The sequence below is a fragment of the Xyrauchen texanus genome, chromosome 26, assembly GCF_025860055.1.
Source record: "Xyrauchen texanus isolate HMW12.3.18 chromosome 26, RBS_HiC_50CHRs, whole genome shotgun sequence".
In the NCBI taxonomy this organism is placed as follows: Eukaryota; Metazoa; Chordata; class Actinopteri; order Cypriniformes; family Catostomidae; genus Xyrauchen; species Xyrauchen texanus.
Genome location: NC_068301.1, coordinates 22,211,315 through 22,226,591, shown reverse-complemented (window position 1 = coordinate 22,226,591; position 15,277 = coordinate 22,211,315). Strand labels below are relative to the sequence as shown.

Here is a 15,277-nt window from a genome sequence, read left to right as displayed (position 1 = left end):
CCCAAAATGAAAATGTGTAATGGGTAACATGATTACTACACTTAGATCATGACTTGTATAGAAATAGCAACAAGGTCTACTTGTTTTATTTTTGATACTGCTGCCTATAAATATTCTCTTACCTTTAAAACTAACAAAAGAAAGCCTTGCATTTCATAAAGGCTGCAATTAAAATGTTGAAATAAGTGTATATTGAACAGATATTACAAGGCATAATACATTTTTGTTAAAGTGTAAATTACAGATGTAATTAAAATGATTAAACTAATTATATATATGTGTATTTTTTTTTTTTACATGTCTGCATAGAAGTACTTGAAGTTACATTTTTGTGAGCATTCATATTTTCTACTTTCATCGGAAGACTGTTTTTGGTTGGAACATGCTGTAAGATAGATAATGTAGATTGAAGTCATGGTGTGGCTATGTAAGGTTTGCCAATGGAAGGCATCTTCAAAGTGAGCTCTTTTGAAACACTATAGGTTACAGCATGGGCCATTTATACATAGCCATACTATACCTTGAGTTTTGCAAGCAAAGCCTTTTCATTGTTTTTCTGGACCAGGTTTTGGTCCAGAAAATGAAAATTCTCTCATAATTTACTCACATATGTGCCTTCTCAGATGTCTAAGACATTCCTTCTTCTGCAGAAGAACAAATCCAAATCACACATACAAATCACAGATCTCACCCCTGTAGCTCCAGACAATGCAAGTAAATCATGCAAGGCTCAAAAAGCACAAAAACATTAAAGTAATTCATAAGACTCCAGTGGTTTAATCTATTAAAACATTTAAAAATTACACTCCAGTATTTTAATACCTTTTTAAAATAATACATTCATTAAAAATACTTCTGAAGGTATCTAATCAGTTTTGGGTAAGAACAGACTAAAATAAAACTCCTTGCTCATGATCGCCAAGAAGACTGCTGATGTCATGATTGGTATTTTCCCACCCCAAACTGATTGGATTACTTAAGACATGAATTAAACTAGAACTAGAGTTGTATGGATTCATTTTAGTCTTTATGCTTTTAGAATCATCAAAGTTTTGGTCCCCTATAACTTGCATTGTAAGGACCTACAGAGCTAAGATTTTCTTAAAAAAAAAAAAACGGTATTCTCCTGAAGAAAAGTCAGTCATATACATCTGGAATGCACGAGGGTGTCATTGATGAGAAATGTTTCATTTTTGGTTAAACTATCCATTTTAGAACAAGCTTGTCATAAGACTTTGACTACAGCACATATTTGACAGTAATTTGACTTTTGTAAACTTTACCTTAATTTAGTTTTTCATTAAATTGAGCTTTTATTTGTGTACTTTAATTAAACTATGTATTTCTTTTCCTTAATTTTCTTTCTCAAATAGTTTGTTTAGTATACTGCTTACTGTTTCATAGAATAATACAGCACTTAACCATGTGTTATTGTACAAGTTATTGATCTGGCTATACATGTATAAATGCTTTGTGTGAGAATAATATTAAAAAAATAAATGGATAAATCGTTAAAAAATGCATTATGTAAAAATCATTTAAAGTGTTTTAAAGGGGTAAAATGTCACTTTTATAATTGTTTTAGCTTAAAAAATTACTAAATTAGCTTAATATCATTAGAAGAATAAAAATCATGTTATATTTAATTAATGTGATTTATTTTAAAAAACAAGGCTTAATTACTAACTCATTTGGGTGACTTCACATGATGTTTTAAAGGAGATTTCATTTAAACAAATAAGCAGTAAATACTAACTAATTTGGTGGATTTCACGTGATTTATTTAAGGAAATTTCATTTAAAAAAAACAAGGAGTAAATACTAACTAATTTGGGTAACTTCACATGATTTCATTAAGGAGATTTCGTTTTAAAAAACAAGGATTGAAAAGTTCTTAAAAATATTACGTGTAATATTGTTACCATACTTTTTTTTAAGTAGTATCACATAACATTTTTTACAGTGTACCGATCAGCCACAATATTAAAACCACCTGCCTAATATCTTGTAGGTCCCGATCGAGCTGCCAAAACAGCTCTGACCTAAAGGCATGGACTCCACAAGACCTCAGAAGGTGTCCTCTGGTATCTGGCACCTAGGTATTAGCAGCAGATCCTTTAAGTCCTGTAAATTGCAAGGTGGAGCCTCAATGGATCGGACTTGTTGGTCCAGCAGATCCCATACATGCTCAATCGGATTGAGATCTGAGGAATTTGGAGGCCAAGTCAACACCTTGAACTCTTATGGCACTTTTCCACTGCAAGTTAAGGTTCGACTCACCTCAACTCTACTCGCTTTACTTTTCTGAGCTTGCTTTTCCAGTTTAGTGCCACCTCAACGTGGGTGGGATTATAGGCTGATCATCATAGTTGCGCCGCGCTGTGACATCTTAAACACGACACAAACTGACCAAAATAATAACACAACCGCAAGCTGTTAGTTACTAGTTCATTGTGCAGCATAAAGCAGTTGTTGCATGGTGATTTTACACAAGTGTAATAGTTAAATTGGCCTGGTTGTTTTAGAAGCATGCTTCCAGTAGCTGATCAACTGGTCAAGTGACGCTTTCAAGCAGAGTATAGAGTTAACATAAAAAAAACATAACATCCTCAATCGTGGATCAACGCCAGTCCAGGTCACTCTCCCTCCCATTGCTCGCCGGTTATGATCACTTCCAGTTTTCCTTGATGGTTCTTTAGTCACTTAAGTTTTTTTTACTTTTCCCTACACAGTTGATACACTTCCTGAGAGACTTTATTGTTTCACTCATCGCTAACGAGTGGACCGTCTGCACCTCGTTTACTGACCATGGCGTGGTTTTACGCACAGCCATTTCTTTTTTCACAATTCGAAAGTCACGTAAACAAATTATACTGTTATCGCTGTTGATGTCGCGTGTCGGAAATCCAGTGACCCTCATTGTTTCGAATCTCCCTGACCAATCAGTGATCTGCAGGATTTTGACGTCACATTTAGCTCGCTTGGAACCTCGACCGAGGTGGTACTACAAAAAGGTTCCAGGTACTATCCACAGTGGAAAACCCCCAAAAAGCGAGCAGAGTTGAGTCGAGTTGTACCGTGCAGTGGAAAAGCCCCTTTAGTCATGTTCATCAAACCAATGCTGAACAATTTTTGCAGAGTGGTAGGGCGCATTATCCTGCTGAAAGAGGCCACTGCCATCAGGGAATATTGTTGCAATGAAGGGGTGTACGTGGCAACAATCATAGGTAGTGTGTGTCAAGGTAATATCGAAATGAATCCCAGGACCCAAGGTATCCCTGCAGAACATTGCCCAGAGCATCACACTGCCTTTGACGGCCTGACTTCTTCCCATGGTGCATCTTGCTGCCACTTCCTCAGGTAAATGTGGCACAAGCACCCAGCCATCCACATGATCTAAAAGAAAACGTGATTCATCAGACCAGGCCACCTTTTTCCATTGCTCCATGGTCCAGTTCTGATGTTTACGTGCCCATTGTAGGCACTTTCAGCAGTAGGCACTTTCAGCAGCAGACGGCGGTCATCATGGGCACTCTGACTGGTCTGCGGCCAGGGTTGGAGAGTAACTGAATACATGTAACGGGATTACGTATTTAAAATACAAAATATAAGTAACTGTATTCCACCACAGTTACAATTGAAATCATTGGTAATTAGAATACAGTTACATTCAAGAAGTATTTTGATTACTGAAGAGATTACTTTGCATTTTATTGTCATTTATTTCATTTAATATTTAGTCCTTTCAGATGAAAAACATTTATACATATAATATACCCATATGTATTTTTAAGCTGTATTTCTCTTACTGTACTGGCAGATTTTTTATTCAAAACAAGTTAGAAAATTTACCAGTGCTGAAGAAGTAATCCAAAGTATTTAGAATACATTATTGACTGAAGTAATCTGACGGAATACGTTGCAAATTAAATTTTACAGCATGTATTCAGTAATCTGTAGTGGAATACATTTCAAATGTAACCCTCCCAACCCTGTCTGCAGCTATACAACCTCATTTGCACCAAGCTGCAATGCACTGTGTGTTCTGACACCTTTCAATCATGGCCAGCATGACGTTTTTCAGCAATTTGTGCTACAGTATCTCTTCTGTGGGATCGGACCAGACAGGCTAGCCTTCGCTCCACAGTCGCATCAATGAGCCTGCAGCAGATACACCAGTAGTCCTTCCTTGGACCACTTGTGGTAGGTACTAACCACTGCATACCGGGAACACCCCACAAGACCTGCCATTTTCAAGATGCTCTGACCCATTCGTCTAGCCATCACAATTTGGCCCTTGTCAATGTTGTTTAGATTCTTATGCTTGCCCATTTTTCCTGCTTCCAACACATGAAATTCAAGAATTAACTGTTCACTTGCTGCCTAATATATCCCACCCCTTGACAGGTGCCATTGTAACGGGATAATAATGTTATTTACTTCACCTGTAAGTGGTTTTAATGCTGTGGCTGATCAGTGCATATGTATGCAGCTTTTATTACCTTATATTAATTATGAGGCTTCAGTATAAATGCAATATTTGTATAAAAAAAAAAAAATCAAATCCAGTCACACCAAAGGAGCATTTAAAATCAATTTGTGCAGGCAAAAATATTATAACATTGTGAAAACATGAAGAAATGTTCAAAAGGAACTTATAATTTCCCTTATACATTTAACCTAAAATATTGATATGGAGACAAAATGTCCATGGACACATTATGTGTCAACTTCCCAACAGTTTTACCCATAAGTAATATTACAGTTGAACATGAGCAAATATACTTAGGCTTCCAACAACATGATTCAAACCAGAATATTGTATCGCATGGCAAATATCACATGCTGACTCAAAGGCTGACAGAAGCCTTGGTTAAGCCATTTTGTTTACACAACACATTCAAATACACCCAAAACAACATGCAAACAGCTTTAATTTAAAAGTAATAATTTCATAATTGGGTGGATAAACCATATGTGGCAGGCCAGGTGGGGAGGAGCAAGGACAGAGAGGAGCGAGGTTGAGGTGTGCACCTGGGGCGTGAGTAGGCTAGGGATAAAACCGAGAGCAGAGCTACAGTTGAGAGAGACGCAGAGAGAGAGAGAGGAGAGAGAGAGAGAGAGAGAGAGAGAGAGAGAGACTGAAGCTGTGTGTGATTATGTCACTATGTTTTCAGTTTGATGTGGTGCCTGATTAAAGTTTGCTGAATGTGCATCAGGCTCCAGCTTCCTCCTTTCCTGACTGAACAGAGGTCTTTCACACCATACTTCCATTTTAATCAGCTGAATCATATCCAGAGTAATTATGTTTTAGTTGAGAATTGATTCAACAGAAATTAAGAGGGATGATATGGTATTTTTTTGTTATAACAGCAAAAAATGTAGAAGAACATAAAAAAAATATTATCTGGGTAAACCCTTTCAAACCATCCAAGATTGAGTGAATCTATCGCAGAGATTGGAGATAACAGATTGAAGGTAATGTGTGGCATTGGCCCACAATGATTCAAACTGGAGCGATTACAGAGTGGACAGAAAAACAAAACTTTTAAGCAGAGGTAGGCTAATGGAATGTTTGGGTCACTCATTGGTATCTCTTTTGAGACTGAAGAAATAAAAATGTGTCTTTAATTCAATTAGCACCGACAGAAGACTATGTTTCATTTGCACTTGAGCTGCTATTTGAGGGTCTTAACAGGCAAAGAGATTTATCTATTATTCAGCATACTGAATATTGACATGTCCATTGTCTTCACATTGTAATAGGAGTCACTAACTTCCACATAATATCACCATAATATCAAAACTACAACTAAACTTTGTTTGGGCAACAAAGCTATACCAGAAAACTAAATACAGTATCAAGTTCAGAATTTAATCTGAGGGTATGCTCAGAAATCTGCCCAATACAACCTTACATCTAGTGGGGCCCGGGGGCATGCTCCCCCGTGAGATTTTTTTTATTTTTTTTATTTCAAAAACAACACCAAAGCATTCAATTCTGGTGACTTTGAGATTATTTATTTTTTTATCGAGTATGAGTAGCATTCATGTAACAATTGGCTAAAATAATTTCTTGCAGTAACCATTCAGAACAAACGTGTTCTCGCTCCAAAAAAAGCAAAACGCATAACAAAGAATAGAGCAAAATCAGGTGTCTCGAGATGCGTTTAACTTAACACGTCACCTAAAAATGCAGAGCTACCATGAGATATGTTAAAAACAGTCATCCATTTAGCAAATGTTTACATGAAATATGACTGAAATACAGTGTGAGCGGATGCAAAAACACGTTTGGTTTGAACACCCCCTTGTTCACATGACACAGCACTAGCTAAAGTTTCTCAAAGTTACTTCCCAAAAGGAAAGCATTTTGTTTCAGTTGATTGTTGGTACATTTCCACTGTATCCAGCAATGTTTGTTCTCTGTATTCGTAAATATCCCAATACTGTTTTACTGTGTGAGAAACCACCACAAATGATTCAGTGAGAGAGCGGTCTGAACAAATTGTACTGAATTACGAATCGATTCAGACAGTTTTGCAAGCCAGTTTGGCCAATTCAGTGACTAGAACCAACTCAATAGAATTATTAATACGCGAAATGGGCATTGCTAGTTCTTTTAAACAGCCAACAGAAATACGGGACACACCATGATTGGTGAAATATTCTGTCAATCGGAGCGCTCATGGTACGCACAGCATGTATGGCCGTACAGCTGCAGCTGCCACTGATTAAAGTGTACTAAATAGTGAGGAACTCTTTTACATTCCAGCTATGTCATTACATTTACATTTATGCATTTGGCAGATGCTTTTATCCAAAGCGACTTACAGAGCACTTCTTACAGGGACAATCCCCCTGGAGCAACCTGGAGTTAAGTGCCTTGCTCAAGGACACAATGGTGGTGGCTGTGGGGTTCAAACCAGTGTCCTTCTGATTAACAGCTTACCAGTTATGTGCTTAGACCACTACACCACTACAGTTCAGACTAATATCATCCTAGCAGGTAAAACTCCTTTTCCATTCAAAGAATGCAGTGAAATTGTGCGGCTATGGGGGAGGCTGTCCATACAGTAAAAAAAATATATATTAAATAAAATCTTTTCCCACACACATATATTATTAAATAAAAGATGTAACATAAAAAGGTAGGAAAAGCAACAACTTCTATACAACTCTTTTCATTGGGAAAAACGGTATCTGCAATAGGATCTATTAATTTAGGCAAGCTTTTTTAAAATGGTAGTGTTGGAATGAAAAATCAAGGCCCCAAGGACACTCCCCCAGAAGGTGTTTTGGTCAATCATTTGAGCTTGAATCATTTTAGTTTCTTCTTATTTTCTGAGTACACAAGGGAGACATTGAGGCTCATGTTGGTGATAAGAGTCAAAACCACTTCAGTGTTCAGACAATTAGACATTGGAATACAAATTGTGTCCTTTTACATCACATTAAACATGTTTTTCCAACACTGTAGTTAATCCAAAGTTTATAAAGTTCACTCTTCTAAAGTTTTAAAACCAAGACTATATGCTACCAGTGTACCATTTTTATAGCCTACATTATCATTTGTTTTTTCTACTTTCTGACTGTTAGAAAGAAATGCAAGCAAGCCATTTTATGTTATTAATTTTTGCCAAAGATTTCATTTGACATTAACAAATATAACAATTTTAAATGTATTTACCGTGTCCGTAGGTTTGCTGGACTTGGCTGCCCATCATAGATTGAAAGGATGTCAAAGTCCTCCTCTAAAGCAAAGCCTTGAAATACCAACTGTATCCGGTTGTGTTCCTGTGCCACAATCACCCATGTGCAGTTGGCGTAGTTGGGATATCCATACGGGTACCCAGGGCTTTCTATTGTCCCGTTTGGACTATGTAGTGTGTGACTGCAGTTTTGAGCTGTGGAGAGAGAGCGAGAGAGAGAGAGAGAGAGAGAGAGAGAGCTATATCAGCATTGCTGTGATTCGGCCATAGGTAATCACAGCAGTGATTATTTAGGGCCATATAGCATGATTGCGAGTGTGATATTGCTTAAATACAACAGTTCAATAAACAAGTAAATATAAAAACAATTAGGAAACACGGAGTACGGTCCAAAAAACACATTTGTTCAACACATACTTTCTAATGCGACGGATCAGAATCTGCCATTGCTGGTTCAACCAAATGATGTGTCCAAGCCTCTCAAAAGCATCACTTCAGAACTACTAGTATCAAAGCTTGGGCTGTTTTTAACATGTTATAGGAGAAACAAGGATGTATGTGTGTGTGTGTGTGTGTGTGTGTGTGTGTGTGTGTGTGTGTGTGTGTGTGTGTGTGTGTGTGTGAGAGAGAGAGAGAGAGGGAGAGAGAGATGGAGCATGTGCGAACCTGTTGATGATGCAGTGGTGTGTTAGTCAGCAGATAACATCATTTTGGTGAAATGCATCCTAGCAGTCCAAGCGGGGGTATTTCGTGGTAGCTGGTGCGCAAGAGTCTTTCACTATAGAAAATGCTATGTCCTCTGCCACTTTGTCCTCTCCAATGTGGAAAGTCTGGTAAGAGTTAAGCACTTTGAGTTTGTGTACTTAGTCAGTCTGTTGTGTTTCTCAGCTGTGATAAGCCTTAAAGGAATATATTATGCCCCTTTATTACAAGATGTAATATAAGTCTCAGGTGTCCCCAGAATGTGTCTGTGAAGTTTCAGCTCAAAATACCCCACGGATCATTTATTATACATGTTATAAATGCCTCTTTTTGGGTGTAATCAAAAACAAGCTGATTTAGTGTATGTCTCTTTAAATAAAAATTAGCTGCTGCTCCCCGTCCCCTTTCCGGAAGAGGGCTGTGCCTTTACAGATCGTGCTTCGGATACTACAGCAAAAACAAATAAGAACCAATATGACTGACAGCGTAAATACCGGAGTTCAGCCATACATGTATGAATATATATATCTGGTCTCCGTAGATACATTCAGAGACAATGGTAACTTTAGCTGCATTAGCCATGGAATCAGCTAACAAGCACATTCGGAAAGGCGATTTGCAAACATTCACAAAATATAAAGTGCTATACTTAATCTTGAGGATATAAACCTGGAACACAAACAGTTGGTACTGATCCATGCTTGAGGATAAAAAAATCTGAAAATCCTGCTTTATATTGACACTCATTCACAAAGCAGTCTGGTGTAAAATGATTTGCACAAACATACACAATTTGTTTTATGTTTTGGGGCATATTTCGTTCTAAAACAAAACATGTCCACTGCGTCTTCAGTGGCTCTGATGCCGGGAGTACATGAAGACTTTTGTGTTCAATTTTACAGTCAACAACAGAACACTTTTGACGCTTATGAAGCTGAGACATTATTCATTCTCATTGGGGGCAAGATGTGTTGAATAGACTCTGTCTGTTTCTTCACCGCAGAGAACTGCTTTAAGTCCTCAATGGTGTTGCCGAATAGGCCGATCTGGGAGATGGGGCGTTGAGAAAGCGAACCTTGTTGAAGTCCCGCATATCGACAAAATTCAGCCACAGTTGGCGTTCCTGGACCACGAGGGTGGCCATCGCCTGTCTGAGTGCATGCGCTGTGACCGTCGTGGCCCTGAGGGCGAGGACGGTCACCGAGCGCAGTTCCTGCAGCACATCAGGATCAGGACTACCCAGGTGCAGACCTTTTGATGCCTTGGCATGGTAGACTTGCAGGAGGGCCATGGCATGTAAGGCGGAGGCAGCCTGTCCAGCGGCCTTGGTTGCCAGAGACGACGTCAACCTACAGGCCTTGGAGGGGGTGACGGTCGATCCCGCCAGGTGGCGTTTTGCTGGCACAGATGCACCTCAACTGTCTTATCCACCTGGGGGAGTTCCTTGTACCTGTGGACCGCCCCGTAGTCAAGGGTAATGAGAGCAGACGAGCGAGGAAGTCGGTTTCGGGCAGTGAAAGGTGCCCTCCATGACTTCGTCAGCTCATCATGCACCTCCGGAAAGAAAGAACCAGGGGGGAGTGGAGGTGAGGGCGTGGCTGTGAGCGGCGCCCCAAGCCCAGGAACCAACTGTCTAGGTGCGAGGTCTGAGGGGAGGATGGAGGGTTCCAGTCCAGCCCAATATTCACGGCGGCCCGGGTAAGCATAGCGGAGAGCTTGGCGTCGGCCTCAGACTGGGCCAACACCCAAAGGCGCTAGCCCAGTCGAGTCCTCAGCGTTGGAGTCTGCAAAGATGCTCTCCGATGCAGTGGCAAAACTGTCATCCAGCTCGAGAGCTCTGAAAGAGACATCAGACTGGCCGTAAGGCAAGTCGGTCTCATCTCGGAACCGGACAGGGGAAAGCAAGCATGCTGGGGAACGGGTGGTATGCGGGGATTTACAAGGCAAAATTCCCAAAATGTATACCCGTGGTTAGAAGGCGCGACAAGGGGGAGGATTGAGTGGCTTTCCCCCGGTAGAAGAAAAGCCGTGATTGCAACGTTGCCATGGCATGTTCTCACAGTGAGAACAAGAGCCATCCACAAATGCTGGCTCTGTGTGATCTCTGCACAGACACAAGATGCAGTGCCCGTGGCCGTAAGAAGCAGAGAGGTAAAGGCCGCGTCCAGGAATGACACAAAGACAAAAAGGCATCTTAAAAAGATGCAACTTTAAAAAGACGTTCAAATTCAACGTGTTTACTCTTTTAGAGAAATATATATATACTCTTTAAGAGGGCTGTTGAAGTACTCAGGGGCGTAGTCTGCAGAAAAATAGAAAAGCCACTGCAATGCACCATATTTCCAACAGCGTATGCTCTTTAGAGATGAGTGGAACAGCTATGGGTTTTACGCAGCTCGCTGAAACAAAACCGCTTGGCTCCAAAGAAAAAATATGTCTGAACTGATGCAAGCTTACCTCCTTTTATACCCGTAGGTCCAGGGGAGACTCTCGCAGCATGCAAATTCTGTTCGCCAAAACTCATTTGCCTTTTCTTAAAGATAAGAGGTAACCGAGGCACTCTAGAGAGACCCTATTGTCAATACATTGACACAACATCGAGTGACAGAAGGGGAATGTCTCGGATTACTTAACTGTAACCCCCTTTCCCTGATAAAAGCGCTTTAGGTGTGACCAGCTGTGTATATGTGTATACATGTCAATGAAATTGACCAGAATTTATAGCCTCTGCAGGTGACATAATTGGATGCACCTGTAGCAGGGCTATAAATAGATGCGTCACAAGTGCATCGTCAGGTATTTTGTCTGAAGAGCAGTCCTGGGGCATCCCAGTGCGGCAATGAAGTGCAGCATCTTGTTCCGCTTTTATCAGGTAACAGGGGTTACAGTTAAGTAACCCGAGACGTTCCCTGTCAAAAAGCTGATGATGTGCTGATTTAGCGCTTTGGGAACGAGAATACCCACGCCGCCGCACTGTGCATGTCCGTACCCCTTACGGTTGTGTAGTTGTGCCCACAAGAGTGCGAGAGGTCTCAGACATGAGCTTGTGATGTTGACTCAAGGACACAAGAGCCCGGAGTGGCATGAACATCCAAATTATAAAATCTTATGAATGTGTGCGGAGAGGACCAGCCTGCCGCATCACAAACATGCTCCAGAGGGACACCTCTAGCCAAGGCTTTAGAGGAGCCTTGGCCCCTCTAAAGGGCCTTTAGAGGGCCTTGGCCCCCATGTTACGGCCCCGATGGCAAACAATTAGTTGCCCTGACTTACGCCACTGGCTAGTCTGAAGGGCATGGACTGGAAAAATCTGTGAAGTATTTCCTGCTCCGGCATTGACCGGATGTACAGTCGAGACAGGAACCTTAGGCAGGTAGTCAGGATGTGGGTACAAAATTGCTTTAGCCATTCCTGGGGCAAAATCTAAGCAGGCTGGCAAGACAGACAGAGCCTGTAGATCCCCAATTCTATTTAGAGAAGTAATTGCCATAAGAAAAACCATCTTGAGAGTCAGATGTTTATCAGACACTGACTCTATAGGTTTCAATTGGGGTCTGAACCAGACCCTCAAGGACTATTGATAAGTCCCATGAAGGGATCCTGGTCCTAGCAGGCGGTTTCAAATACATGGCTCCACGAACGAAGCGAGAGAGCAGAGGATGTCTCCCCAATGGCACCTCGTCAATCAAGGCATGGCAAGCCGATAGAGCAGCCACGTAAACCCGGAGACTGACGGGGCATGTGCCTGCTGACAATTTTTCCTGCAAAAAGTCCAGAACTGAAGCAATCTGGCAGTTAACTGGATCTACATTATGTGCACTGCACCATCTTTCAAAGACACCCAATTTATTGGCGTAATTTCTTCTAGTAGAGGGAGCCCTAGCACTTAGAATGGTCTCGATAACTTCAGGTGAAAGCCCAGTTCCCTCAGGTGGTACCCTTCAGGGGCCAAACATGAAGGTTCCACAGCTCGGGCCGGGGATGAAATATTTTCCCCTGCGCCTGAGACAGAAGGTCCCTCCTGTCCGGAATCGCCCAAGGTGAGCCGTCGAGGAGAGACATTATCTCTGAGAACCATACCCTGTTCGGCCAGCGCGGCGCTATCAGTAAGAGGCAAGACCCTTGCTGGCGAACTCTGGCCAAGACTCCCGGGAACAGAGAAACCAGGGGAAACACATACAGGCACATTCTGGGCCATGTATGCACCATCACGTCCAGACCCAAGTAGAAGTAGAGGGGGACATTGCGCTGTCTGTTGAGAAGCAGCTTCTGTTCCACTTCTGCCCTATAAAATCTCACCCAGATTTGTTCCACTACCTCGGGGTGGAGTTTCCACTCCCCCATCGGTATTTTCTGTCAGGACAGCAAATCTGCTCCCACATTCAGGCATCCAGGGATATAAACTGCCCTGACTGACAGGAGCTTGCCCTGGGCCCTATGGAGAATCTGACGTGGCAGTCTGTTCAGCTGGCGTAAACGTAGACCTTTGCCATGAGACCTAGTATTCGTTGATACTGACGAACAGTGCAACCTTGGCCTGACCTTGGTCAGGGTGTTCTGAATGGACAAGATTCGAGCAGGAGACTATTGTGCCCGCATCGTGATCGAATTCCATACAACACCCAGATAGGTAATTCCCTGAGTGGGAGAGAGAATGCTCTTTTTAACGTTGAGTCTAAGACCCAGAGAAACCAGATGAGTGAAGACGATATCCCTGTGCTGAACTGCCAGTTCTTGAGACTGTGCAAGTATCAGCCACTCGTCTATGTAATTCAGAATGCGGATGCCCCGGAGTCACAAAGGAGCCAGTGCTGCATCCATGAATTTCGTGAATGTGCGGGGGGATAGGGCTAGGCCGAATGGAAGAACCCGATATTGGAAGGCTTCACCTCCAAAAGTGAATCTCAGGAACTTCCTGTGTTGTGGCAGAATTTCTATATGAAAGTATGCACCCATGAGATCGATCGTGACCAACCAATCGTGATGTTGGATTTGGGACACGACCGTCTTGATAGTTAGCATCTTGAACTCCCTGACTGAGCGATTCAAGCCTTGAAGATCTAAAATCGGATGCAACCCCCACCCTTCTTGGGAGCCAGAAAGTATCTGCTGTAATAACCTGACTTTTTTTTTGGAAGGGGAACGTTCTATGGCCCCTTTAACCAAGAGATTTTGCAGTTCTTTCCACAGTAGAAATGCTTGCTCTGGTTTCACGGTAGTGGAAACCACGCCATTGAAACGCAGAGGACGGCCAACAAATTGAATTATGTAGCCTTTTTCTACTTCTTAGGACCCACATAGAAACACAAGGCTGGGCGCAAGATCATCAGGGTTTTTTCCTCATTGAAATGACTGCCCTGAGGTCTTGCTTTGGGGGCTGCTGAGGGCAATGAGCCGGTCCCCAGTCTCTACGAGGGGGAGCATGACTCGCCACGCTTTGTTTCTGAGCCTCCCTTCTAGAAGGACCAGGGCGGGGCTGGGTGGCCGACGGCCCCTTCCCCTGAGTGCCGTGAGGAAGGAATTGCCCGAAGGCTTTTGACTTTTTGCCTCCTGGAACCTGGTGATACCTACATTCATAGCATCACCAAATAAGCCAGAAGGCGAAACCGGGGCATCGAGAAGGAAAACTTTGTTCTTGTCTCTGATGCCCGACAGGTCGAGCCATAAGTGTCTCTCGGTGCTGACTAAAGCCGACATAGACCTGCCGTCGCGCAGACAGACAGCTTGACGAAGCTCAGAGAAAGCCTCATCGTCGACCGTGGTGCCCGCACTCAGGTCCTTCAACAGATCAGCCTGGTACGCCTGTAACATTGCCATAGTGTGCAGGGCAGCATCAGCCTGACCTGCTGCCTGATAAGCCTTCCCCACATGCGTGGAAGTGGTCCTGCACAGCTTTGTGGGGAGAGTGGGTCTCTTTAGCGATGATGCCGAGCCAGGTGAGAGATAACTTGCAAGTGTCTCTTCTACCGGCAGCATCACTGAATACCCGCGTGCCTCGGCACCCACAATAGTCGAATATGTCGACGTCGAGGGAATGAAGACACGGGAAGTATAAGGTTTCCTCCATGAATGAGAGAGCACATCATGGAGGTCATAAAAGAAAGGAAGGCACTAATATAGCGTCCCCTTCCCTTCCCTTTTTTTTGGGGGGCCACCAGACAGAAATATGTCTTCTAGTTTGGAGGTCTCTTGTTCGTGTGACCACAGCCCGAGTAACCACATCAAGTAATTCCTCAGCCGCTTTATTAATGTGCGTGGAATGTTCAGAGGTTCAGCGTCCCCCTCGTGAACTGAAGAGGCGCCGAAGCGCGATTCAGGCTTACGAGAAGGATCAGCTGGATCTGGAGAGAGAGCGAGCGACAGGGACGGACCCATCTCTCACTCCTCAGCCAGATCTATGCGAGAGTCCCACGTGGGCGCTGGCTCTTGGAAGTAAGCGAGACAAGTGTGAAGCATTTTGACAGTAAACAGATCGCAATGCCAGCACCCACCCTGCCCCAACGCAAGAGCAGCATGCTCTTCCCCAATCACACAAAACAAAACAGGTGTGTGTCCGTTTCAGCCACAGAGCGTAAACATGGGAACACACACCACTTGCTTTGTTTATTTTTTAAAGAAAAGAGAAAGGTTTGTGCGCACTGCCTAACAATTCTAACTCATAACAGAGGAAAGTAGAAAGTTCTGACCGTCAAGAAGCACAACACCCACAGAATGATCTGAAGACAAAAGATCTGACGATGCACCTGTGACGCATCTATTTATAGCCCTGCTACAGATGCATCCAATGATGTTACCAGCAGAGGCTATAAATTCTGGTCAATTTCATTGATGTGTTGCACACATATTCACAGCTGGTCACACCT

At 42.6% G+C, this 15,277-nt stretch overlaps 1 protein-coding gene across 1 annotated transcript in view; it reads right to left on the bottom strand.

The window, feature by feature from the left end:
* Positions 1–15,277, bottom strand: part of LOC127620393 (CUB and sushi domain-containing protein 2-like) — a 441,823-nt gene that overhangs the window by 404,781 nt on the left and 21,765 nt on the right. Inside the window, exon 2 of the mRNA XM_052093618.1 lies at positions 7,691–7,907. Coding sequence (XP_051949578.1) covers positions 7,691–7,907 — 217 coding nt within the window. The remainder of the gene's footprint in view (positions 1–7,690; positions 7,908–15,277) is intronic.